At 44.6% G+C, this 26,605-nt stretch overlaps 1 protein-coding gene across 8 annotated transcripts in view; it reads right to left on the reverse strand.

The window, feature by feature from the left end:
- Positions 1 to 21,716, reverse strand: part of LOC126958818 (dehydrogenase/reductase SDR family member 4) — a 94,384-nt gene extending 72,668 nt beyond the window's left edge. Inside the window, exons 1-8 of one of the 8 annotated variants that reach the window (XM_050797494.1) lie at positions 21,356 to 21,700; positions 20,068 to 20,245; positions 15,524 to 15,625; positions 9,408 to 9,478; positions 9,257 to 9,308; positions 8,828 to 8,962; positions 8,304 to 8,359; positions 6,283 to 6,793 (exon numbers count right to left, since the gene is read on the reverse strand). In XM_050797494.1, the coding sequence (XP_050653451.1) occupies positions 6,679 to 6,793; positions 8,304 to 8,359; positions 8,828 to 8,962; positions 9,257 to 9,308; positions 9,408 to 9,478; positions 15,524 to 15,625; positions 20,068 to 20,245; positions 21,356 to 21,483 (837 nt within the window). In that variant the 5' untranslated portion in view covers positions 21,484 to 21,700 and the 3' untranslated portion in view covers positions 6,283 to 6,678. Of the gene's footprint in view, positions 1 to 6,282; positions 6,794 to 8,303; positions 8,360 to 8,827; positions 8,963 to 9,256; positions 9,309 to 9,407; positions 9,479 to 15,523; positions 15,626 to 20,067; positions 20,246 to 21,355 lie in introns of those variants that run through there. The other 7 variants (XM_050797495.1, XM_050797499.1, XM_050797501.1 and 4 more) reach the window with 7 other exon arrangements.
- Between the last annotated feature and the right edge of the window lie 4,889 nt (positions 21,717 to 26,605).

Genomic DNA, 26,605 nt, shown 5'->3' on the forward strand with positions numbered 1-26,605 from the left:
AGCCCCCCATGCTGCCGAAAGGCCCTGTTGTGTGATGTTCCCCTCCCTGTGTCCATGTGTCTCACTGTTCCACTCCCACTTATTAGTAAGAACTTGCAGTGTTTGGTTTTCTGTTTTTGTGTTAGTTTGCTGAGAATGATGGTTTCCAGCTTCATCCATGTCCCTGCAAAGGACATGAACTCATCCTTTTTTATGGCTGCATAGTATTCCATGGTGTATATGTGCCACATTTTCTTTATCTAGTCTGGTGTTGATGGGCATTTGGGTTGGTTCCAAGTCTTTGTATTGTGAACAGTGCTGCAAAAAACATACATGTGCATGTATTTTTATATTAGAATGATTTATAATCCTTTGGGTATATACCCAGTAATGGGATTGCTAGGTCAAATGTTATTTCTGGTTCCAGATCCTTGAGGAATGGCCACACTGTCTTCTGCAATGGTTGAACTAGTTTACATTCCCACCAACAGTGTAAAAGTGTTCCTCTTTCTCCATTTCCTTTCCAGCATCTGTTGTTTCCTGACATTTTAATGATTGCCATTCTAACTGGTGTGAGATGGTATCTCCTTGTAGTTTTGATTTGCACTTAGATTCTGGATATTAACCCATTGTCAGATGGATAGATTGCAAAAATTTTCTCCCATTCTGTAGATGGCCTGTTCACTCTGATAGTTTCTTTTGCTGTGCCGAAGCTCTTTAACTAGGTCCCCTTTGTCTATTTTGGCTTTTGTTGCCATAGCTTTTGGTGTTTTAGTCATGAAGTCTTTGCCCATACTTATGTCCTCAATGGTATGGCCTCCGTTTTGTTTTAGTGTTTTTATGGTTTTAGGTCTTACATTTAGGTCTTTAATCCATCTGGAGTTAATTTTTTTATAAGGTATAAGGACGGCGTCCAGTTTCAGATTTCTGCATATGGCTAGCCAGTTTTCCCAACACCATTTATTAAATAGGGAATCCTTTCCTCATTGCTTGTTTTGGTCAGGTTTGTCAAAGATCAGATGGTTTTAGATGTGTGGTGTCATTTCTGAGGCCTCTGTTCCATTCCATTGGTCTAGATATCAGTTTTGGTACCAGAACCATGCTGTTTTGGTTACTGTAGCCTTGCAGTATAGTTTGAAGTCAGGTAGCATGATGCCTCCAGCTTTGTTCTTTTTGCTTAGGATTGTCTTGGTTATATGGGCTCTTTTTAGGTTCCATACGAAATTTAAAGTAGCTTTTTCCAATTCTGTGAAGAAAGTCAATGGTAGCTTTTTGGGGACAGCATTGAATGTATAAATTACCTTGGGCAGTATGGCCATTTTCATGATATTGATTCTTCCTATCCACGAACATGGAATGTTTTTCCATTTGTTTGTATCCTCACTTATTTCCTTGAGCAGTGGTTTGCAGTTCTCCTTGAAGAGGTCCTTCATGTCCCATGTAAGTTGGATTCCTAGGTATCTTATTCTCTTTGTAGCAATTGTGAATGGGAGTTCACTCATGATTTGGCTGTCTATTATTGGTGTATAGGAATGCTTGTGATTTTTGCACATTGATTTTGTGTCCTGAGACTTTGCTGAAGTTGCTTATCAGCTTAAGGAGATTTTGGGCTGAGATGATGGGGTTTTCTAAATAGACAATCATGTCATCTGCAAACAGGGACAATCTGACTTCCTCTTTTCCTAATTGAATACCCTTTATTTCTTCCCCTTGCCTAAGTGCCCTGGCTGGAACATCCAATACTATGTCGAATAGGAGTGGTGAGGGAGGGCATCCTTGTCTTATGCCAGTTTTCAAAGGGAATGCTTCCAGTTTTGCCCATTCAAATAGTTCTTATTATTTTGAGATGCATTACATCTATTCCTAGTTTATTGAGAGTTTTTAGCATGAAAAACTCTCAATTTTGCCAAAGACTTTTCTGCATCTATTGAGATAATCATGTGGTTTTTTTATCCTTGCTTCTGTTTATGTGATAGATTACATTTATTGATTTGCGTATGTTGAACCAGCCTTGCATCCCAGGGATGAAGCCAACTTGATCGTGGCGGATAAGCTTTTTGATGTGCTGCTGTATTCAGTTTGCCAGTATTTTATTGAGGATTTTCGCAATGATGTTCATCAAGGATATTGGCCTAAAATTCTCTTTTTTTCTTGTATCTCTGCCAGGCTTTGTTATCAGGATGATGCTGGCCTTATAAAATTAGTTAGGATTCCTTCTTTTTGTATTTATTGTAATAGTTTCAGAAGGAATGGTACCAGCTCCTCTTACTACCTCTGGTAGAATTCGGCTGTGAATCCATCTGGTCCTAGACTTTTTTTGTTTGGTAGGCTATTAATTATTGCCTCAGTTTCAGAACCTGTTATTAGTGTATTCAGTGAATCAACTTCTTCCTGATTTAGTCTTGGGTGGGTGTATTTGTCTGGGAATGTATCCATTTCTTCTAAGTTTTCTAGATTATTTGCATAGAGATGTTTGTAATATTCTCTGATGGTAGTGTGTATTTCTGTGGGATCAGTGGTTATATTCCCTTTATCATTTTTTATTGTGTCTATTTGATTCTTCTTTTCTTTCTTAGCAGTCTTGCTAGCGGTCTATCTATTTTGTTGACCTTTAAAAAAAAGCCCAGCTCTTGGATTCATTGATTTTTTGAAGTTTTTCTTTTTGTGTGTCTCTGTCTCCTTCAGTTCTGCTCTGATCTTAGTTATTTCTTGTCTTCTGCTAGCTTTTGAATTTTTTTGCTCTTGCTTCTCTAGTTCTTTTAATTTTAAGGTTAGGGTGTTGAGTTTAGGTCTTTCCTGCTTTCTCTTGTGGGCATTCAGTGCTATAAATTTCCCTCTACAAACTGCTTTAAATGTGTCCCAGAGATTCTGGTATGTTGTGTCTTTGTTCTCATTGATTTCAAAGAACATCTTTACTTCTGCCTTCGTTTTGTTATTTACCCAGTAGTCATTCAGGAGCAGGTTGTTCAGGTTGTTCAGTTTTTATGTAGTTGTGCAGTTTTGAATGAGTTTCTTAATCCTGAGTTCTAATTTGATTGCACTGTGGTCTGAGAGACAGTTTGTTGTGATTTCTGTTCTTTGACATTTGGTGAAGAGTGTTTTACTTCCAATTATGTGGTCAGTTTCAGAATAAGTGTGATATGGTGCTGAGAAGAATATATATTCTGTTGATTTGGGGTGGAGAGTTCTGTAGATTTGTATTACACCTGCTTGGTCTAGAGCTGAGTTCAAGTCCTGGACATCCTTGTTAATTTTCTGTCTAATATTAACAGTTGGGTGTTAACGTCTCCCATTATTATTGTGTGGGAGTCTAAGCCTCTTTGTAGGTCTCTAAGAACTTGCTTTACGAATCTGGGTGCTCCCGTATTTGGTGCATATATATTTAGGATAGTTAGCTCTTCTTGTTGAATTGATCCGTTTACCATTATGTGATGACTTTCTTTGTCTCTTTTCATCTTTGTTGGTTTAATGTCTGTTTTATTAGAGACTAGGATTGCAACCCCTGCTTTTTTTCCCTTTCCATTTGTTTGGTAGATCTTCCTCCATCCCTTCATTTTAAGCCTACGTGTGTCTTAGCACATGAGATGGGTCTTCTGACTATAGCCCACCAATGGGTCTTGACTCTTTATCCAATTTGCCAGTCTGTGTCTTTTAATTGGGCATTTATCCCATTTACATTTAAGGTTAATATTGTTATGTGTGAATTTGATCCTGTCATTATGATGTTAGCTGGTTATTTTGCCCATTAATTGATGCAGTTTCTTCATAGCATTGATGATCTTTACAATTTGGTATGTTTTTGCAGTGGCTGGTACCGGTTGTTCCTTTCCATGTTTAGTGCTTCCTTCAGGAGCTCTTGTAAGGCAGGCCTGGTGGTGACAAAATCTCTCAGCATTTGCTTGTTTGTAAAGGATTTTATTTCTCGTTCACTTATGAAGCTGGTTTGGCTGGATATGAAATTCTAGTTTGAAAAATATTTTCTTTCAGGATGTTGAATATTGGTCATGACTGTCTTCTGGATTGTAGGGTTTCTGCTGAGAGATCCCCTGTTAGTCTGATGGGCTTCCCTTTGTTGGTAACCCAACCTTTCTCTCTGGCTGCCCTTAACCTTGGTGAATCTGACAATTATGTGTCTTGAGGTTGCTCTTCTTAAGGGGTATGTTTGTGGTGTTCTCTGTATTTCCTGAATTTGAATGTTCCTTTTTTCTCTTTTTGTCTGTAATATTGTCTTCTGACTTTAATTAATTTGACATTCAATCACTGATATCCTTTCTTCCACTTGATTGAATTGACTATTGAAGCTTGTGTATCCTTCATGAAGTTCTCGTACTGTGGTTTTCAGCTCCATCAGGTCATTTAAGCTCTTCTCTACACTCTTTATTCTAGTTAGCCATTTGTCTAACCTTTTTTCAAGGTTTTTTAGCTTCCTTGCGATGTGTTAGAACATGCTCCTTCAGCTCGGAGAATTTTGTTATTATTGACCTTCTGAAGCCTGCTTTTATCAACTCGTCAAACTCATTCTCCATACAATTTTGTTCCCTTGCTGGCGGGGACTTGTATTCTGTTGGAGGAGAAGAGACTTTCTGGTTTTTGGAAGTTTCAGCCTTTCTGCTCTGGTTTCTCCCATCTTTGTGGTTTTATCTATCTGTGGTCATTGATGTTGGTGACCTATGGATGGGGTTTTGGTGTGGTTGTCCTTTGCTATTCTGATGTTGATACTGTCCTTTGCTGATGTTGAAGCTATTGGTTTCTGTTTGTTAGTTTTCCTTCTAACTGACAGGCCCCTCCGCTGCAGGTCTTTTGGAGTTTGCTGGAGGTCCACTGCAGACCCTGTTTGCCTGGGTATCACTAGCAGAGGCTGCAGAACAGCAAATATTTTTGCCTGATCTTTCTTGTGGAAGCTTGGTCCCAGAAGGGCACCCACCTGTAGGAGGTGTCTGTCGACCCCTACTGGGAGGTGTCTCCCAGTCAGGCTACACGGGGGTCAGGGACCCACTTGAGGAGGCAATCTGTCCATTATCAGAGCTCAAATGCCGTGCTGGGAGAACCACTGGTCTCTTCTGAGCTGTCAGGCAGAGAAGCTGAAGTCTGCAGAAGCTGTCTGCTTCCTTTTGTTCAGGTATGCCCTGCCCCCTGAGGTGGAATCTAGAGAGGCATAGGCCTTGCTGAGTTGAGTTGGGCTCCGCCCAGTTCGAGCTTCCCTGTGACTTTGCTTACACTGAGCATAGAACTGCCTACTCAAGCCTCAGTAATGGCGATCGTCCCTCCCTCGTCAAGCTCCAGCTCCAGCGGGGGATGCTCCAGAAATATGAATGCCCAGACTAGGATACAGGGGGTGCCTTGGAACCGGGATGCATGGCGTGGCGTGGGGGGGGTGTGTGTGAGGCACCGGGCTGGGGTGCACCGCGGGAAGGAACACGCTGGGTCTGGGATGCTCCCGGACTGACAGTCCCAGAGACCGAGGCAGCATCTTACCTTAAAACTCGCGGGTGAGCTCCACGCTGGGCTTGGCCATGGGCTCCAGCTGTTGAGGCTGCTGCAGAGGAGCCGCCGCCACCCCTGCAGCCGGGGACCCGGGACACATGCTAGACTACGCTTTGATAGGGGCGCTGAGCGCTGCAGTAGTTGCAGAGCCCGCTCCCGTCAGGGGCGGCTGCATAAGCGTTCCTCTCCCGCGCCTCTTAGCGCCGCTCTCCCGCCCCGCCCGGGGAATTGCCGGACTGAGCATGCGCTCCGCGCTGCCGAGTCGGGTGAGACCACAGGCCGCTGGCCTCTACCCCTCTCCTGGGCTCCAGCATGAAAGGCCCGGCGCGCATAACCTGGTGTCCGGGCCTTCGGGGGTAGCGTTCCCCCTTTCCGTGTACTCAGTCCTCGGGCCGTGAGCAGAACTCATTTCTTTTGTTTGTCGGTCTGGGTACCTTGCAGGGCCTTTTACTATTCCCCACTGGCTCAGGACCCGTCCAGCTTGTCCTTGCTGACTCGGGAGGGAACTCGGAAACTAGGGCCATGCTGGGAGAGAACCTGGCGGGATCTGGGAGGCAAGGGGCGGGGAGGTTTTAGAGAGTTCATCCTTCCCCACCCTCGCCAGCCTGGCCCTGCCTCAGGGATTCCCGTGGCGTCCTGGCAGTTCCCGTGCCACCTTCCTTCCAGTTGGCAGCTCTGCAGACACCTCCACCCCTGAACATCACGCTCAGGTCCTGGAGACAGGGAGGAGGGCTGGGGTATCCAGAGATCCAGCCTGGCCAGACTTCTGCTCTCTGCTCAGCTAAGCACCCCACACTGAGAAATGAACAGGTTGATTCGAAGCCGCGCAATCATCTGCATTTTATTTGCGCCTCATTTGCAAGTTGTTAATTTGCAACTCTGCTCCTTCCACTCCAGCTTCCTTCTCTCCCATCTCCCCTCAAATTCCCCAGTGGCCCGGGCAAAAAATATCTGTTGGTCTTTGCCAAGGTAGACTCAGCCTTGTCAGCAGGCTGTGTTCTCAGGGGAGGCCTTTACCCAAGGGCACAGCAACAGCAGGAATCCTGAGTAAGACGCCAACTTGACGGCAGGGAAGGCTGGATCTTGTCACAGGGCAGAATTCATTTTGTGAGGTGAACAGTAAGGTGAGCAGAGGTGGGAAAGGCCAGTGGATGAATGCAGGAACAGCACCAGGAGCTAAAGCCCAAAACTGCCCCGTGGGCTGTCTCCGGGTCCTCAGAGGCGGGTTGGGGTTCCTCCACCCACCACCACTGTCTCCCCAGTGATGTAGCTGGCATCTTCAGAGCACAGGAAAGACACGATGCCAGCACAATCCTCTGGCTCGCCTAACCTGGGGAATAGGGGAAGAAAGGAAGGGAGTAAAAATAAAATAGTTCTGGCCCCTTCACCTGGGACACAGGGAATGAAGTTTGCTTAATCAAGAATTATCAGATGACTTTTCAGGATCAGTGTCCAAGCTTTCTGCCTATCAAATAGGGTTACCATGAGGATATGCTGTTATAATTTAGTAGAAGCATACTGTACTCTGCAAAAACCATTACCCATAATATTCAAATACTATGGAAACATACTGTTTTATAGAGAGCTCAGGACACCAAGATCCAAAGTTATATAGATAAAATGGTGAGCAATTATTTCATACTTAAAAAAAAAATGGTTTCACATGTGCACACACTAAAGTATCAGGGAGTCTGTGTGACAGTAAATGGTGTGTTTAAAATGATTCCATTTGTACAGGTTCAACTTACAGACGACCTTTTCAGGAATCTATACTTGTCCCTTAAAGTCAGGTTCATTTGGTGAGAATGTGCTAATTCTTATTTTGTCAGCGATTGCATAGTTAGGGGACACTTTAATCTGCCTGCCATAGTATGCTCTAGAGGTGGGCAGAGTGAGTAGCTCAAACCTAGAAGGGCTGAATTAATGGTTCTTCATTCTAGCTGTATCTTGCAATCATTTGAGAAGCTTAAACAAAAAAAGAAAAGACAAAGAAAAACAAAAGCCCAGATGGTCAAGTCCTACCTTGGACCAATTAAAAAAGAATCTCTGGGAGTGGGCGGGGCCTGAGTACCTGCAGTTTAAAAAGCTCCACAGGTGATTCTAATGTGAATCCAGGATTGAGCTACATGGGCTGGATCATTCATTGGAGCTCTAGGATGACAATCCCGTGACTTATAAACCAGGCCTGTAGCTGATGCCTGACATCAGAATGGCTTTGGGAAAATTTGGGATGTCTGGACCAGTACAGAGTTAGGCATTGCTGGCATTTGTCCTTGAGGGACAAGATGGAGGAAGTAGATAGTGCCCTGAAGCCAGAAGGTAAAGAGAGGCGGGGAACTTAGAGGAAAGTGAGCTCAACAAAGGTGCTTGAACAGTTCACCCAGCTCACTGGGGAAGAAAGTAACTCCTTAGGCAAGGGGAGTTTGGGGCTTAGTAAAGCTCTTCATTCTTTTCATTTGGATTGTAGATCATCAACCTGAGTTTTGTAAACATGTGTCATTATTCATGGGAACTAAAAATGCATGGTTTTGGTTTTGGTCCCTGGTCTCCAAGGATGCTCAGAGGTGGAGGCAATCCCCCAGATGGAGAGAGGACTCAGGGCTTCTCCCAGAGCTTTGCACTCCTGAAACCCTGATATCTCTGAGTTTACTTTTTGAAAGGGAAGCTGACTTCTTGCTCAGGCCACTGCAGTGTTAGTGTTTATGAATTTGTGGTCTGTGAGGCAGAGGAGAGCCTGCCTGTGTTATCTGTGGGACTGAGACAGCGGGCTGTGGGCTGCTAGAGACCAGACCTTTCCATCCCCATGCCTTTTAGGGCCCTTGATCCCATAATAGTTTTACCTTCTTATCTGCAGGGTTTCTTTCATTCTTTCCTCTTTTTCCTTGTCCATCCAGAACTGCAGGAAGAAGGGAAATCTCTTTATGTTTAAGAAGAGGAAAGTGAGGAACAAAAAAGAAACTGCCCGTCCTCATGGCAACAGAAAGTAAGGATGGAAAGACTTCCCTCTTTCACTTCCTATTTTTTTTTTCTAGCTCCCAGCTCTCCCCACTGCCCTCATGTGTTTCATTTGTTTCAGGTTCTAGTGATGCATTTTGCTGCATCTCTCCAATTCTCATCCATGGAAGGAGAGAGGAAACAGTGTGAGTAGAGTCTGAATACCTCAGTCTCCACCCTATGCCTTAGGAATGGTGTGACTGGAGTCTGGCTTGGAAAGGGCAGCTGGTACAGAGAGGGAATATGGAAAAACCCAGGGAAGGAGAACGGAGTGGTTGAGAGTTCAGGAATCAGGTACTGGGCTTCCCCGTCCAAGAAGATGGATGCCTTTTAAGGGGTTCCAGTGGGATGTAGAGCTCTCCTTCCTCACCATCCTGCTGAAGCTGGTCTTGATAAGTCCAGGTGCTAGGCAGTTCACCCTAATGTTCCTTGGGGCCAGTTCTATGGCCAGGGTCTTGGTGAGGCCCAGCAAAGCTGTTTTACTGACATTGTAAGGAGTGAAGCCCTGGAGATAGAAAACAATGGGTTAGACTCATAATTTCCAGGTCACTCTGGGTTCTAATAACTAGATATAAAGGGCAGTGCTCAACAGGGATCTCCTGTAATGGAGGGGCACAGTTAGGAAACTGTCTTGTGGCTAAACCTCCCTTAGGTTATGGTTTGTGGAGGCAAGGCATCTATTTTGTGGGCAGGGACTTGGTGGTGTGATTCTAAAAGGGGACACAAACTTCTTTAGGTAACAGGTGGGGTGGAAAGATGTACAGGATGGGATGGAAGGGGCAGTCAAAAGGGTTCTTACAGGAGATGGACTGAAGGCTGCTATGGAGGCCACGATCACCACTGAGCCGCCTCTGGAAAAAGAAGAGAGCTGACGGTCTTCCCATTATGGACCACTGCCCTCAGCCCGTGTGGGGTCCCATCTCACCCAGGCTCTCTCTCACTCTCTGTACCCTCGTTTCTCCATTTCTGGCACCACTGCCTTTGTCATCAGGGCTGGGGCCTTCACATTAATGTCCAGAGTCTGAAGCCAAGAGAAGAAGGGGAAACAGCATGAGTGAAGAGCACTGGAGGAGGCATGGCAATGAGGAGTTAGAGTGGGTTCCTAGGATGTTTGTCAGAGCTGACGAAGATCTTAGGATGATTCAGCTGCATCTTGCACATGAAGAAACTGAGGTTCAGGGAGAAGTAGCTCTCACCAGCTGCTCAGCTAGATAATGATACATTAGGTTCAGGTGAGAAAAAATGGAGCCTGGTTCATCTTGTTTCGTCACCAGCCAAGTATGATATGGCCCAGAAGGGGCCTAAATCCTCAGGGCTCCTTTGGATTTGAGCTGCGTTTTCTGCGTTTCTTCAAAGTAGGGAAAGTCTGCAATTGTCAGCCTCCTGGACCTGCCCTAGAGTGGGCCATGGTTCTCAGGGAAAATGTGGCCTGACCTTGGATACCTGGGGTTGTTCTAGCACTTCTCTGGCTTCTGTGCTTAGGGAGTGAGATGCTCTTGGCCCTCTAGGATGGACTGCCTGGCTAGACCTGATTAGAAAGTGGGATCATGAGGAGGCACCTTCTGGGGAAGCTGGGGGACAGGCTATAATCAGAATCCCCACATCCATAATGTAAAACAAATGTGTTACATTGTTCTAGACAACTGCTTATATTAAAATATTTCAGTCTTACAGAAAAATTGGTAATAGAAATACAACGAATATCTGGAGATCGTTCACTTAGATTCACCAGTTGTTCACATTGTGTTCCATTTGTCCTCTCTGTAGATCTGTACAGTTTTTTAAATGAACCACTGAAACTCAGTTGCAAGTTTTCTGTAAGATTTTATATAATACAATGAAAAATTACTAAGAACACAAATAAAAAAATAAAAATGTAAATTCAAAAAAAGTAACTCAGGGCTGGTCGTGGTGGCTCATGCCTGTAATCCCTGCGCTTCGGGAGGCCAAGGTGGGTGGACCACTTTGAGGTCAGGAGTTTGAGACCAGCCTGGGCAACATGGCAAACTTCGTCTGTACTAAAAATACAAGAATTAGCCGGATGTGGTAGCGTGTGCCTGTAGTCCCAGCTACTCAGGAGGATGAGACGGCAGAATAGCTGGAACCCAGGAGGTGGAGGTTGCAGTGAGCTGAGATAGCACCACTGCACTCCAACCTGGGGAATAGTGTGAGGCTCCATCACAAAAATAAATACATAAAATAAGTAAACTCAGTTGCAGATATTACAATGCTCTATCCCTAAATACTTATCATACATTTCCAGAGAGTAACGATGTTCTTTTACACAACCATAATCTGTTATCACAACCAAGAGTCTGACAATGATGATAATGCTATCTAATATATGGGCCTCATTTGTCCCCCAAATGTGTGTTGTGTTTTTTAAAGTCCAGAGCTCAATGAAGGATCAGCCATTATGTTTGCATTTGATGTACTGTGATAGTTTAAAAGATATATAAAAGAAAAGTTATAGACACATCTCATTTTATTATGCTTTGCAGATACTGTGTGTTTTCTTTTTTTTTTTACAAATTGAAGTTTCATGGCAACCCTGCGCTAATTAGAGCCATTTTTCCAATGGCATGTGCTGACTTTGTCTCTGGGTCACATTTCAGTAATTCTTGGAATATTTCAGACTTTTTCATTATTATTATATCTGTTATGGTGATCTGTGATCTTTCATGTTTTTATTATAATTGTTTTGGGATACCACAAACCACACCCAGAAAAGAAGGTGAACTTAATCGATAAATGTTGTACGTTCTGACTCCTCTGCCGTTCTCCCATCTCTCTTCCTCTCTGTAGGCCTCCATATTCCCTGAGACACATTTATATTGAAATTAGACCAATTAATAACCATATAATGGCCTCTAAGTGTTCAAGTGAAAGGAAGAGTCACACATCTTGCACTTTAAATCAAAGGCTAGAAATAATTGAGCTTAGTGAGGAAGGCATGTTGAAAGCTGAGGCAGGCTGAAAGCTAGGCCATGTGCACCAGTTAGCCAAATTGTGAGTGCAAAGGAAAAATTCTTGAAGGAAATTAAAAGTGCTACATCTGTGAACACATAAATGGTAAGAAAGCAAAACAGCTTTATTGTTAATATAGAGAGAAAGTTCTAGTGTTCTGGATAGAAGATCAAACTAGCCACAACATTCCCTTAAGCCAAAGCCTAATCAGAAAAAGGCCCTAATTTTTAATTCTTTGAAGGCTGAGAGAGGTGAGGAAGCTCCAGAAGAAAAGTTGGAAGCTAGCAGAGGTTGGTTCATGAGGTTTAAGAAGCCATCTCTGTAACATAAAAGTGCAAGGTGAAGCAGCAAGTGCTGATGTAGAAGCTGCAGCAAGTTATCCAGAAGATCTAGCTAAGATCAGTGATGAAGGCGGCTACACCAAACAATAGGTTTTCCTGTAGATGAAACAACCTTCTAGTGGAAGAAGGTGCCCTGTAGGGCTTTAATGGCTAGAGAGGAGAAGTCAACGCCTGGCTTCAAAACTTCAAAGGACAGGCTTATTCTCTTGTTAGGGTCTAATGCAGCCAGTGACTTTAAGTTGAAGCCAATGCTCATTTACCATTCTGAAAATTCTATGGCTCTCAAGATTTATGCTAAATCTACTCTGCCCATGCTCTATAAATGGAAAACAAAGCCTGAATAAGAGTACATTTGTTTATAGCATGGTTAACTGAACATTTAAAGCTCAATGTTGATAGCTACTGCTCAGAAAAAGATTCCTTTCAAACTATTACTGCTCATTGACAATGCAACTGGTCAGTCAAAAACTCTGATGGAGATGTACAAGGAGATTAATGTTGTTTTTATGCCTGCTAACACAACGTCCATTCTGTAGTCCATGGATCAGGGGGTACCTCTGACTTGCAAGTCTTATTATTTAAGAAATACATTTTGTAAGGCTGTAACTGCCATAGATAGTGATTCCTCTGATGGATCACAGCAAAGTTAACTGACACCTTCTGAAAAGGATTCACCATTCTAGATGCCATTAAGAATATTTGTGATTCATGGGAGGAGGTCAAAATATCTACATTAACAGGAGTCTGGAAAAAGTTGATTCCAACCCTCATGGATGACGTGGAGGGGTTCAAGACTGCATCAGAGGAAGGAACTGCAGATGTGGTGGAAATAGCAAGAGATCCAGAAGTAGAGCCTGAAGATGGGACTGCATTGCTGCAATCTCACGACAAAATGTAAACGGCTGAGGAGTGGCTTCTTATGGATAAGCAAGGAAAGTGGTTTCTTGGGATGGAATCTATTTCTGGTGAAGATGCCACGAACATTGTTGAAATCACAACACGAGATTTAGAATATTACATGAACTTAGTTGATTAAGCAGTGGCAGAGTTTGATAGGATTGACTCCAATTTTGAAAGAAGCTCTACTGTGGGTAAATGCTATGAAACAGCATTGCATGTTACAAAGAAATCTTTTGTGAAAGGAAGAATCAACTGATGTGGCAAACTTCACTGCTGGCTTATTTGAAGAGATTGCCACAGCCACCCCAGCCTTCAGGAACACCACCCTAAGTCAGCCACCATCAATGTGGAGACAAGACCCTCCACCAGCAAAAAGATTACAGCTTCTGAAGTCTCAGATGATTGTTAGCATTTTTTAGCAATAAACTATTTTAAACTTTAGATACATATATATATATATATATATTTTTTTTTTTTTGAGACGGAGTCTTGCTCTGCCGCCCAGGCTGGGGTGCAGTGGCCGGATTTCAGCTCACCGCAAGCTCCGCCTCCCAGGTTTATGCCATTCTCCTGCCTCAGCCTCCCGAGTAGCTGGGACTACAGGCGCCCGCCACCTCACCCGGCTACTTTTTTTTGTATTTTTTAGTAGAGACGGGGTTTCACCGTGTTAGCCAGGATGGTCTCGATCTCCTGACCTCGTGATCTGCCCGTCTCGGCCTCCCAAAGTGCTGGGATTACAGGCTTGAGCCACCGCGCCCGGCCCGATACATATATATATTTTAAGAGATAATACTACTGCTCATTTAATAGACTACCATTAGATGACCATTATAGTGTAAACATAACTTTTATATGCACTGGGAAACCAAAAAATTCATGTGACTGGCTTTATTATAATATTGAATTTATTGTGGTGCCTGGAACCAGACCCACAATATCTCCGAGGTGTGCCTGTACTTAGTGTAAAACTGACTTTCATATGGTCTCTATTCAGACTGTTCACGAAAGATGTTCCTCTATTTTAAAGAGTATAAGAATCTGGCTGGGTGCGGTGGCTCGTGCCTGTAATCCCAATACTTTGGGAGGCCAAGGTGGGGAGATCTGTTGAGGCCAGGAATTTGAGACCAGCCTGGGCAACACAGTGAAACCCCATCTCTAATAAAAATACAAAAAATTAGCCTGGTGTGGTGGCACATGCCTGTAGTCCCGGGTACTTCAGGAGCTGAGGTTGAACCTGGGAGGCAGAGGTTGCAGTGAGCTGAGATCGCACTACAGCACTCCAGCCTTGGTGACACAGCAAGGAAAAAAGAAATGAAAAAAAAAAAAAAAAAAAAAAAAAAAGGCAAAAAAGACAGGGCAAGACTGTCTAAGAAAAGAAAGAAAGAAGCCAGCCTTAAATGGTTAGCAGCAAATCTTTGGGTAGTTTTGAAGAAAAGATGGTTTAAGAAAGAGAAGTCATTTTGATGATAATTCCTAAGAAGGAAGGTTTTGTTGTCATTGTTGTTGTTGTTGTTTTTAATATAGACAAAAGGTCTCGTTGTGTTGCCCAGGCTTCGCTCAAACTGGCTCATCTAGAATCAAAAACTAGCTCAATGAAGAACATTTTAGCACTTTGGTCTTTATGTGTATGAAACACTAGTAAATAAATCACAATATTTTCACAACCTGATACTTTAGTGTTGAGAAATTTTTGATGACATCTGATATAGTTGGTATGTTTGTGCCCTCTAAGTCCCATGTTGAAATGTGATCACCAATGTTCAAGGTGGGACCTGGTGTGAGGTGTTTGGGTCACGGGGGTGGATCCCTTATGAATGGCTTGGTGCCCTGCCTGTGGCAATGAGTGAGTTCTCACTCTATTAGTTCATGCCAGGACTAGTTGTTTAAAACAGACTGGTTTCTCTCTCTTGCTTCCTCTCTTGCCATGTGACACCCTGCTCCCTTTTTCCTTCTGCCATGATTGTAAGCTTCCTGAGGCCTCATCAGAAGCAGATACTGGCACCATGCTTCTTGTACAGTCTGCAGTATTGTAAGCCAAAACAAACTTCTTTTCTTTATGAATTGCCCAGCTCAGGTATTCCTTTATAGCAATACAGAACAGACTAATACAACATCAGAGTAAAAAGCAAAACCATGAGAAATCATAAAAAATTAGCATTTCCAAATCATGTGGGAATATTAACCTTAATAAACAAAAACAAATATTTTAATTAAAACTTTGTAATTAAATATGTGTGAAATATATTATGAATATAATGTAATTATACATTTTCACATAAAACCCAATATTCTACCACTTGAATTTAGACATCCGGATCTCAGATTTTCTTGACATTGCAGCTAAGAAGAAACTAGTACGGGTTTTTATTTTTTATTTTTAAAGGGTGTATGTTATAAAGTGGCAACTGCTCATTTCACCAGAATCAGTATTTTAAATAACTAGCAGCATTTAATATTTCCCAACTAATAAAAAAGATTACTTTTTGTCCACTGAAAGGGGACAGGTGGGTGTGTAAATTTAAGTGTTGTAGTTGTTGGCATATTAGCTGCTATGTCTCTGTTGGAAATCAGCCACGTAGAAGAGCATACTGGGGAAGAAGCCTGGGGAGGGGAGTAGACTACAGAGAGTGAAGAGCAAATAGGAGCAGTCAGAACTAGGAGTAGCAGAAATGAATAAGAAGGGCAGGGATAGAGCTACCCCCGCCCCCCGCCCTTTACCAGGTGTGCTCCACGTGTGTGGCACATGGCAAAGAGTCCTCACATTTACACTGCCCTTGACAAACACATTCTAAAAGCAGATGGAGTTTGTACTGAATGTGTTCTGAGGCCCGCCCGCTGCTGATTTAATCCCCTCTCACCTTGTCCCACACCTCCTCGGTGATATCCATTAGGCTTCCAAAGAAAGGGTTGACAGCAGCATTGGAGACTAGGATATCGATACCTCCATGAAGCTTCACAGCCTAGAGAGAGGGGGTGAGGTCTGGACCAGGGCTGCAGTAAGTAAGGGAGGTGCATTTACCCATGTTGATAAAAACTTGCTTTTGAGTTATGCCCTGTGGGTCACGCCTGTAATCATGGCACTTTGGGAGGTCAAGGTGGGCGGATCACTTGAGCTGAGTTTGAGAGAAGCTAGAGCCACATAGCGAGACCTTGTCTTTATATTAAAAAAAAAAAAACAATGACAACAAAACCTTCCTTCTTAGGAACTATCATCAAAATAAGTTCTCTTTCCTAAAACATCTTTTTTTTTTTTTTTGAAAACTACCCTAAGATCTGCTGCTAACCATTTAAGGTTGGCTTCCTTCTTTCTTTTTTAGACGGAGTCTTGCTCTGTCACCCAGGCTGGAGTACAGTGGCATGATCTCAGCTCACTGCAGCCTTGATCTACTGGGTTCAAGCCATCCTCTTGCCTCAGTCCCCAAAGTAGCCGGGAGTATAAGTACTTGCCACCACACCCCGCCAATTTTTGTATTTTTTGTAGAGACAGGGTCTTGCCCTGTTGCCGAGGCTGGTCTGGAACTCCTGAGCTCAAGCCATTCACCTGCCTCAGTATCCGAAATTGTTACAGGTGCGAGCCACCAGGAAGTTTGTCTTATATTTTTTTGCAGTCTTTTCTTCCCACCTCCTATTCTTCTAAGGCTGTCTCTGACCCTTTGCTCTCTTCTTTACACTTGCCCTTTGGGAAGCTCCTTCATTCTCATGATTTCAAGTCTCACCTCAAAATCTATTTCTAGACCCCTCCTCTTCCTTTCACAGTGAGTTCCACCCCCATTTCTCCAAGTGCTTACTGTCCAGTTCTCCTTGAATAAGTTACCCTTATCTCAAAGTCAATCTGTCCACACTTACCTGAATGGAAAAACGGGCTTAAATAGAGCTGAAGAAAGTTACCCTGGAGGGGCCTTCGAGATCATCTATTCCAATGTCCTTAAGGTGGAGATGATGAAACAGGTTCTGGGAATTTTCTCAAGACCATATAGTTCAGTAGTGACACACTGAGGGTAGCTAAGAACAGGAAGCCTGCTTATTCTGTGTTTGGGAAAGTGATTTGCTCAGGGCACAAAGCTAGTTAGTAGTGGAAGAACTGAGGTCAGTCTCCCATTCTGTAGCACACCGCTAATTCATAAGAGCCCTCTGAAAGTGAGTTGGGGTCATTAGGAAACTGGCTGCCCAGGAGAGCCATGATGGGAGAAGATACCAGCCTGAATTTAAAGCAATTCCATATTTAGTTATGATGTCATTTTCCCTGTCTCTGTCTCTCTCTTTTGACCTGAAGGCATGAAAGATTCAAGGTAGAAACTGACATTTAAACTGAGAAAGCCAAGAAAGGCAACATCTCACCTCCTTAATCAGTTATAAGTAGGTAGTGAGGTGTGTGCTAGAGTAATGAATGGCCAAGCAGAATCTGCCAACAAGAGTTTTCAGTACAAAGTGACCCTGAAACCAGACTTTACATTTGCCCGGAACTGGCAATTTTGATGCCTTGGGCAAGTAGCAGTACATGGGCCCTTGGTCAACTTTGTGCTTCAGACTTGGCACACAGAGGGGTGTTACTAACAATGTACACCATCTGCTAGCTTCCCGTTTTAACTAATTATTCTTGTTAACTAGGTGCTAAACTCAGTTGTTTCTAGATGGTTGAAGGAATGCCTGGGCTGTCAATGTGTAAATCTAATAAAATTTACAGTCATATAATCTTTTAAAACCAGTATTAATACTTTCCTGCACCCTTTAAATTTTGGCATAAAGCCCAGTCACCTGCCTTAGTTTTGTCTAAGTCTCACCAATGGACTTGTTACCAGGGAGGTGCAGAGTAAGTTAATAAGTGATGTGCGCTGTGCTGAGTTCACATGTTTTTGGGCTGGGTGAGGACAGTGGATTGCTCTAGAATCACCTGGAGACATTTTCTACTCTGCAGTATACCTCATGCCTGTAGTCCTAGCCACTTGGGAGGCTGAGGTGGCAGGATTGCTTGAGTTCAGGGGTTGGAGGTTACAGTGAGCTATGATCATGCCACTGCACTCCAGCCTGGGAAACAGAGTGAGGCCTTGTCTTTGGAAAAAAAAAAAGTGTCTAAGTCTTGTTCTAAATTGTGTGATCACTACACTAAAGCGGTTAGGAGCTGTTTGCTCTGTGTTCTGATAGTTATACATTTTTAAGAAAAAAATATAATCAAGCAGATAGGCAGCTAATCTGGTTTCCGCTTACCACACACTTAGAAGCTTTGTGGTGCAGATGAGGAGGCCACTGGGTAGTAACCATTCTCAGGGCAGTGGCTTTTCTCATTGCAGGGTAACATGTGGCAATTGGCAGAAGACATTTCAAATAGCTGACAAGTATTCTATCATTCTCCTCTCTGACAATGGTCACACAAACTACCTGAGAGTCATTTTTGACTTCGCTCGTGTTTCCCACTTTTTGACATGTGGTTGGAAAATCTTGGTCCGTTCCCACTAAATGTCTCTTGGGCACATCTGTTCCGGTCCCACCACCACTGCTCTAAACCTGGATGACAGCAACAGCTTCCTCACTGATACCCTGGATTCAGTGTCTTCTTTGTATATCCTTCCTACCAGAGCCAGATTATCTTTCTTAATAACCATCTTTCTCTTGCTCAAAACCTCACATGGCTTCTTATTTGCTATAAGGATGTCTAAACATATCCTTTTAAGGTCCTTAACATATCCTTTTAAGAAGCTATTGCCGGGTGCGGTGGCTCATGCCTGTAATCCCAGCACTTTGGGAGGCCGAGGGGGCGGATCACCTGAGATCTGGAGTTCAAGACCAGCCTGGCCAATATTGTGAAACCCCATCTCTACTAAAATACAAAAATTAGCTGGACGTGGTGGTGGATGCCTGTAATCCTAGCTACTTGGGAAGCTGAGGCATGAGGATTGCTTGAACCTGGAGGCTGAGGTTGCAGTGAGCTAAGATTGTGCCATAGCACTCTAGCCTGGGCAACAAGTGTGAAACACTGTCTCAAAAAAAAAAAAAAAAAAAAGGATATGGAGGCCCATGGCCTCTGTCTTTCCAATGCAGCCCCTTTCCCAGCAGTACTTCTAAGCCTGTGCTCTCCACTGTGGACTGACAGCGCTCCTCTCTTTCCTTCAGTTCCTTCTTGGCTGTCTGCTCATTTTGCGGAGTTATCTGGAACCTCATCTCTGTTCCATCTGTCCATTCACATTTATTCCTAAACGTTTAGCTCAAGTACCACTTCTGGGCTAGGCCTGTAGGCCTTGTTAAGTGAACCTAGTGGGGGTCACAGGATGTTTTTCCAGCAGGATTTTGACATTAAATTGCTACTTACATGTCATATAGTTAGTGCTAATTGACCCAGACTCCCAAACAGCTCCTTCCACTATCAGGATCAAGTCCCCAATCTTAGGCTGTGTTCACCAGCCTAGGCCAGGCTTTTTTGGACTCACATTTGTGACTCTCTTGGACTCACATTTGGTTCTTTCCAATGCACATCTGAGCATTTGCCAGACAGTTCCTTAAAAACGGAATTACCCTATACAGTCTACCACACTACCGTCTACTATTGTTAAGATCCTCCTCTTCTAAGAAGATTGTGCAAATTATTTCTGCCAACCTTCCAATCTGTTAGCACAATCCCGTACTATCCATTTTTGGGTAGATTCTCCCTTCCACTCTGGGGAATAAAGTGTGTCCTGAGCCTCAAGGGAAGAGGAGCTTCCTTTGTTGGATGGTTCATATTTTCTTCAGCAGCTGCAAGGCTGGTGTCCACTACTAACTGTGACATTGACTTATATACTTTCTTTGAGACTAAAGTCCAGTACCTGGTAGTCCATAGCCAGCCAATAAAGGAAGGGAGCTTGGGAGGTCTGGGTTGAATCACGGCTCTTTCCTTACTGGCTGTGGGACCTTAGGAAGTAGCTCCAGCTATCTGAGCCAGTCTCTGCAGACTGAGAGAATAGTCCTTGCCTTGCTTGGGTTGTTGTCAGGCCTAGAGATAACCTGTGTAAGGCTCTGAACACAGGAAATGGCACATAATAAGTGGCTGAAACATGGTGGGCTGCTTCCTGAGGTTCCCAGGGACTTGACTCTATAAGCTGAAGAATAGGGGATTGTTTATTAGCTCATGGGTGGGAACATCTATTTTGTGATTGTATTTACCCTTCTCATCTGTCCAATTAGATGGAAAATTACTAGAGAACCAGTACCAACTGTTTCTTTGGGGTACTCAAGGGATGATGCAGGGTTGAAGCATTAGAATGTTTTAAAATTCTCTGACTGAGATGGGATGATTCTCTGAAGTTAGTTTATGAACATAACAGAAAGGCACACAGTAAAAATGTGCTGCTATCCAGGAAAGCAGGGAAGGAGGATCAGGCTGGCTCCCTTTTCCACTTTCTGGCTCTGTGCCTATTTCCCTGCAGCTCACGGTAGCCACCAGCCGCTCCCGGTCCTCCGCCTTCCCCACATGGCATACGGTGCCCGTCACGCTCAGCCCTTCCCCCTGCAGCGTGGCCACCGCCTGGTCCACATTCTGCTGCTTCCGGCTGCTGACGACCACGTGGGCCCCGTCCTGGGCCAAACGCCGGGCAATGGCAAAGCCGATCCTGTGAGCAGAAAGAGACAAAGACTGCCAAGGCCTGTGCAGGGGAAGAGGTGGACAGCATGGGCTCTGAAGACTGTTCGGGTTTGAATTCTGGCTCTTTCTCTATATGATCTCCACGTGTCTCTTCTATGTGTAAAACAGACTTAATGGCACAGCCATTTTTGTCACTCATTTACTTTTTCTTATGACCTGGACCACAGCCTCAGTTCCCAAGAACTTACATCACTTTCTACAGTTCCCACCATGGTGACAGGCTTCATCCCCTGTTGGGACTGAGAGGTAAGAAATGAGGTGGGTGTGCAGCAGCCACTTCCATGATTTGAGGGTCTCACTCAGAACAGCTTTGCCCCCAGGTTTCTTTCTTACTAGTCTACAACATTCTCAAAATTCTATCCTTAGTTACTTTTTGGGAACATCTATTTTGTGAGAAGATGGTCTCCGGTCAGAAATGTAAATATTTCCTTTGGAGGAAGAGTTACACATTCTGCACTTGTCAGTCGTTAGCATTTTACCTACGTTTGTATTTTAGTTTTGTGGAGAGCTGGTATCTAGCAAAGTGCTGTAGAAATGAGAACCAAGACAGACAAGAGTGGTGGGTGAGGAACAGGCTGGACAAGGTAGGCCCAGATGTACCGACCTAAACAAAAATCTTGACACATGGCTCTTGTGTCCCATCTAGGTAAGGGGGGGAGGTCCCGGGAGACTTTCTCGTGCCCAAATAGAGTGTCTGGTACATTTTCATAAAGCTGGAGGCCTTGGGATAGGATTTTGAAATCCAGATTCCCTTGGATTTCTAGTTTCTGGTTTTCCCGGACACTAGGTGGAGCTGGTTGACTGGGGCAGCCCAGAACGCTGCCGGGACCAGAAAGATGGGGCTGCACAGAGGTGGCACAGTTGTGCCAGAGGCAGCAGGGACGCGAACCTGGCAAGGGAGGGTCCAGGGCCAGGGGATTCGGAGGGGCTTCAGGCGGACCACGCGGCTGCTTTTTTCCAGGGTCAGATTTTGGCCGCGTGTGAGGTCTGAGAACAGGGGCACCGGAGGCCGAGGATGAGAGGCCCGTGCCTGTTTCCAGGCAGCCAGGGCCTCAGAAACTCCCGCCGGAGCACTCACCCGTCGGTGGAGGCGGTTACCAGGGCCACCTTATTCGCGAGCGGGTCCCGGCGGGTCATCCCGGAGCTGGCCATCCTCACCGAATTCCAAGCCCGGACACAGAGGCCTAGCAGCCCCGCCTTGTGCATGGCTCAGACCAGCAAGTCTGGGTTCCACTCCTTCCAGCGGAGGTGACAGAGAGTAGGGCGAAGGGCAGGACCAAGGGCTAAGGGCAGGACGAAGGGCGGGCCGCTTCCCTGCCCGCCCCCTCCCCGTCCTTGGCCCGCTGGAAGTCCTCTGTGGCGGCGCTCGCCTCCCTCCGCCGCCGCCCCCGGCAGCCAGCTATGTTCCGCCCGACTGGGGCTTGCCTTCCCGGGCTAGCTGGTGACCAAAGCGCTCACTGTTCAAGTTTTCTGTAGGGCTCGCCCCTCCCCTGGCCCCTGCAGGAACCCGCAGACTTTGGCCGCTGCCCTTCTACATCTCCTTGCCCACGTTTTTCTTCTGCGGGAATTGGGGGTTTTGAGTTGCTTTTGCTTCTTCAGAATTCCTTCTCCAAGAAAGTCTGGGTCAATGTATGTGACAGCCCACAGGAGGACAAATGTTTTGAGACTGCCCATGGAGGTGAGTCCTGTGGTCCTTATAGAGTTCACCAGGTGAGGCTGGAGGAGCCTGGGAGAGATGTGATAGGGAGTAGCTGCACCAGGTCTGGCACTGCCCTTCACTCTGCCCAAGGTCTCCTCCATCTTCATGGGCCCTGGAGGGCAGACTATGGTCATTGACCAAACAGTATCTCACATCCCTCGCCAAAGGGACTTCCTCCTTTACAGGGGCTAAGTGCTAGAGAGGAGGCTGCAGAGTCCCTGGAGCAGTGGTGGAAATGCTGAGAACTGGGGGCACTCAAGTTCTCCCTAACCACTATGTCCCCAGGTCTTAGCCTCCATCCTAGTTCAGTAAATATTTGTTGAATGCAAAATCTCTTTATGAACTGTAAGCTATAAGCACATAGTAGTTACTGCCACCATGTAGTGATTATTTTTGGTGCCCTGGGCCAGACTCTTCATCTGTAAATTACTGAGGGTATGGAGTAGATGATGAATAAAGTCCTTACTAGCTATAAATTCTGTGTCCAAGACTTCAGCCTCCACTTCTGCTATGTGGGCTGAAGTGATCTCCCTCCTGGGTTTCTGGGAGAATCAATAAATGTGGATGGCTTATGGTGCACTGTAGAAAGGCCCCAACAGACCCAGATGCAAGCATCAGAATTGGTTTAACCCACTGGCCTCCAAAGGCCAGACTGAGAAGCAGTGCTGGTCCATGACAACGTCTTCACTAGTTCAAGGCAAAATGACAAAATAAAGACATTACAGTGGGTTTTACAAAGCTAAGCTTATTTAACAGTCCTTTATTGTGGAGTATACATTCGCTCCTTTGTGTGTGTGTGTGTGTGTGTGCTTGTGTATGTGTTAGTGTTTTCTTTGAGGAAAGATGACGAAAGCAGATGGGTAGGTTTAGAGATATGTCGTCGGTGAAATCACCAGTTTGGCAGTCTTATGTCAGTCGCTACAATTAAAGGGGAAAGAATTCTGATTTGTGAAATCGGATCTGGGCATGACTTTTTAATAGAATTCATGTTTGCTCAAGATTCATTTAGTGTAGGTCAGCTGAGCAGCTGAAAAAGGATTTCGACATTCAAAAGGGGGTGTACGGTGAGCAAGTAATAGAACAGGCCTGCACTGGATTTATAGTGTTTTCCTCATCCAAGAAGTTACAGCTGCAGTACTCTGCTTTGGTACTCAGCACATCCCGATGAGATAGGAGAGCTTAAGTATAATTTTCCCCATGTCCAGGGAAAGCTGAATCTGACTGGTACTCCTCAGTCTGAGCCTCATGAATTATTGACAGAGGCTGGAAGCGCCACACTCCTTGTCCTCTTGCACTGTTGGAGCTCATGCACTGTGGGAACCCTTCCCAGGGCTCTCCATCTGTGTGTGGGGCTGTGAGGAGGGTACACAGGTGGACAGCTGCAGCGCTTCTCAGGGCTTGGTTCGAAGGGACAGGCCTGCAAGGGGCATTTGCTCTCTCTTCCCCTTCTCTTCAGAGGTGGACAGGCGGACTCAGGGGCTGAGGTTGGCAGAAAGGTGAGGAAGACTACACTTCAAGGAGCAAAGGATTCTGGGAAAAGAGAATTGTGGCATGGGAGTTTGGTGAACATCACATGGCCTTTCCTTGTGTTGGCAGGGTTGCTATTTGGCTTCCAGCACTATTTCTTTTATGGAGAGCACAGGGGACATTAGGGAGGGGGCCTGTGAGCAGAAAAGGATAGAAGGAAGTCAAGAAGTATGGGAATCTCTAGCACTACTCCTCATCAAGCTGGCTTATTGGAGATAAGAACAGGAAATCTTGGGCCGGGCACGGTGGCTCATGCTTGTAATCCCAGCACTTTAGGAGGCCGACTTGGGCAGATCACTTGAGGTCATGAGTTCAAGACCAGCTGGGCAACACCGTGAAACCTCATCTCTACTGAAAATGCAAAAATTAGCCGGGCCGGTCAGGAGTTTGAGACCACCCTGGCCAACATGGTGAAACCCTGTCTTTATTAAAAATACAAAACTTAGCTGGGCGTGGTCAGAACGTCGAGATCAGCCTGGCCAACATGGTGAAACCCTGTCTCTACTAAAAATACAAAAACTGGCCAGGCCTGGTGGCACGTGCTTGTAATCCCAGCTACTCAGGAGGCTGAGGCAGGAGAATTGCTTGAATCTGGGAGGCAGAGGTTGCAGCGAGCAGAGATCATGCCACTGAACTCCAGCCTGGGCAACAGAACGAGAGACTCCATCTCAAAAAACAAAAACAAAAACAAAAAAACACAACAGGAAATCTTTCAGGGAAATACATGCATATTTGGGAGTATCTCTTTGAAATGGGAACTGTAATAGGCAATGGGATTGTTCTTGCGTGGAGGTGGTAACATCTGCCTATCTTGAGGGACAAATCCCTCCATGATTGAGGGCTCTTCTCCTATCCTTTTCAAGGGCTGCCTGCGGTCCAGAAGAGTATTCACCTGGGGTGGAATTTAAGTCTTGCATTTTGCAATAGCTGTCCTAGATTAATTGTTGAGTCATGCATCACTGACATAAGTCAGGAGTAGGCAGTGTGGGAGGGCTGGTGTGGGCTTAGGACAACTGCTAAGTAGAGAAAATAATAGTAAGAGTGTTAACCGTATTTATTTAGCACTTTGTTACTAAGTGTTGGCAAGTTTTAAGTGCTTTTTATAAATTTTATTGAATATTTTTCATCTGGTGAAATGGGTGTTTTAATGAAGGAAGCCAAAGGCCTGAGGGTTGTGACCAACTCAGCATTCCACTGAAGGCTATGTGATCAAACAGCAAACTGTTTATCATGAATGCAGAATGTGGGCCAACTCACTTCTGCACCTGCCACCAGGAGGTTTGCTGAGGGCAATCACTCCCTGGTGCTGTGCTCCTAGAGGTTATCTACTGCAACATCTGGAGACTACTGTTCAAAGAATGCGGTCGTGCAAGCCTGCACTAAGTCAAGCAGCTGACTGACAACCACCCCTTTCTCCCTACCTCCTTTACTCAATAAATATGAAGGGCTATAGAAACTCAGGGCCCTTGTTCACTAGAAGCAAGGAGCCCCCTGACCCCTTCTTCCAAGTTTACTTTTTTGCCTTTGTCTTTTTTCTTGTGTTAATCTTCTTTTGTTAAGTCCACCAAGGACTGTGGCATTTTAAATTCTTTTTTTGTTTTTTGAGACAGAGTTTTGCTCTGTCGCCAGGCTGGAGTGCAGTGGCACAATTTTGGCCCACTGCAACCTCTGCCTCCCAGGTTCAAGTGATTCTCCTGCTTCAGTCTCCCAAGTAGCTGGGACTACAGGCACATACCACCTGACCCAGCTAATTTTTGTATTTTTAGTGGAGATGGGGTTTCACCATGTAGGCCAGGATGGTCGCGATCCCTTGACCTAGTGATCTGCCCACCTCAGCCTCCCAAAGTGCTGGGATTATAGGCATGAGCCACTGCACCTGGTCAGGTGTTTTAAATTCTCTATGTGAAATTCGAGTGAGTGATGACAACCTCAACCAGTATGTGTTGTATAGCTACACTTCAGTTTTCTGGCAATGTTGGGGGATTGATAGTTTTCATAAAAATCAATTTTCTCTGAATTTGTATTTTAACTTTCAGGATCAGTGTGTTTTTCAAATCAACACATCTATTCATTAAATATAAAATAACACATGCTTATTATTTTAAAAAGGGACAGAAAGTTATTTGAAAAGTAAAAGGTAAACTCTTCCCTATGTTTTTTTTTAACCTTCTTCCCATATAGCTGTTGGCTTTGTGTATCCTTCCAGAAGTTTCCTATACATTTACATGCATTTTTCTTTTAAAAATTGTTTCCACAATTGAGATGAGACTATACATACTGTCCTTTAAATTTCTTTTCTTTTCTTTCTTCTATGCTCCAACCCCCACTGTTTTTTTCTTTTTTAAAATTATTATACTTTAAGTTCTGAGATACGCGTGCAGAATGTGCGGGTTTGTTACATGTGCCATGGTGGTTTGGTGCACCCAACAACCTGTCATCTACATTAAGTATTTCTCCTAATGCTATCCTTCCCCTAGCCCCCCACCACCCCCAAAAGGCCCTGGTGTGTGATATTGCCCTCCCTGTGTCCATGTGTTCTCATTGTTCAACTTTCACTTATGAGTCAGAACAGGCAGTATTTGGTTTTCTGTTCTGTTGTTAGTTTGCTGAGAATGATGGTTTCCAGCTTCATCCATGTCTCTGCAAAGGACATGAACTCATCCTTTTTTATGGCTGCATAGTATTCCATGGTGTATATGTGCCACATTTTCTTTATCCAGTCTATCATTGATGAGCATTTGGGTTGGTTGCAGGTCTTTGCTATTGTGAACAGTGCTCCAATAAACATATGTGTGCATGTGTCTTTATAGTAGAATGATTCATAATCCTTGGGTATATACCCAATAATGGGATTGCTGGGTCAAATGGTATTTCTGGTTCTAGATCCTTGAGGAATGGCCACGCTGTCTTCCACAATGGTTGAACTAATTTACACTCCCACCAACAGTCTAAAAGTGTTCCTCTTTCTCCATCTCCTTTCCAGCATCTGTTGTTTCCTGACATTGTAATGATTGCCATTCTAACTGGTGTGAGATGGTATCTCATTGTAGTTTTGATTTGCATTTTTCTAATGAGCAGTGATGATGAGCTTTTTATCTTGTC

The sequence above is a fragment of the Macaca thibetana genome, chromosome 7 (genome assembly GCF_024542745.1).
Source record: "Macaca thibetana thibetana isolate TM-01 chromosome 7, ASM2454274v1, whole genome shotgun sequence".
Taxonomy (NCBI): Eukaryota; Metazoa; Chordata; class Mammalia; order Primates; family Cercopithecidae; genus Macaca; species Macaca thibetana.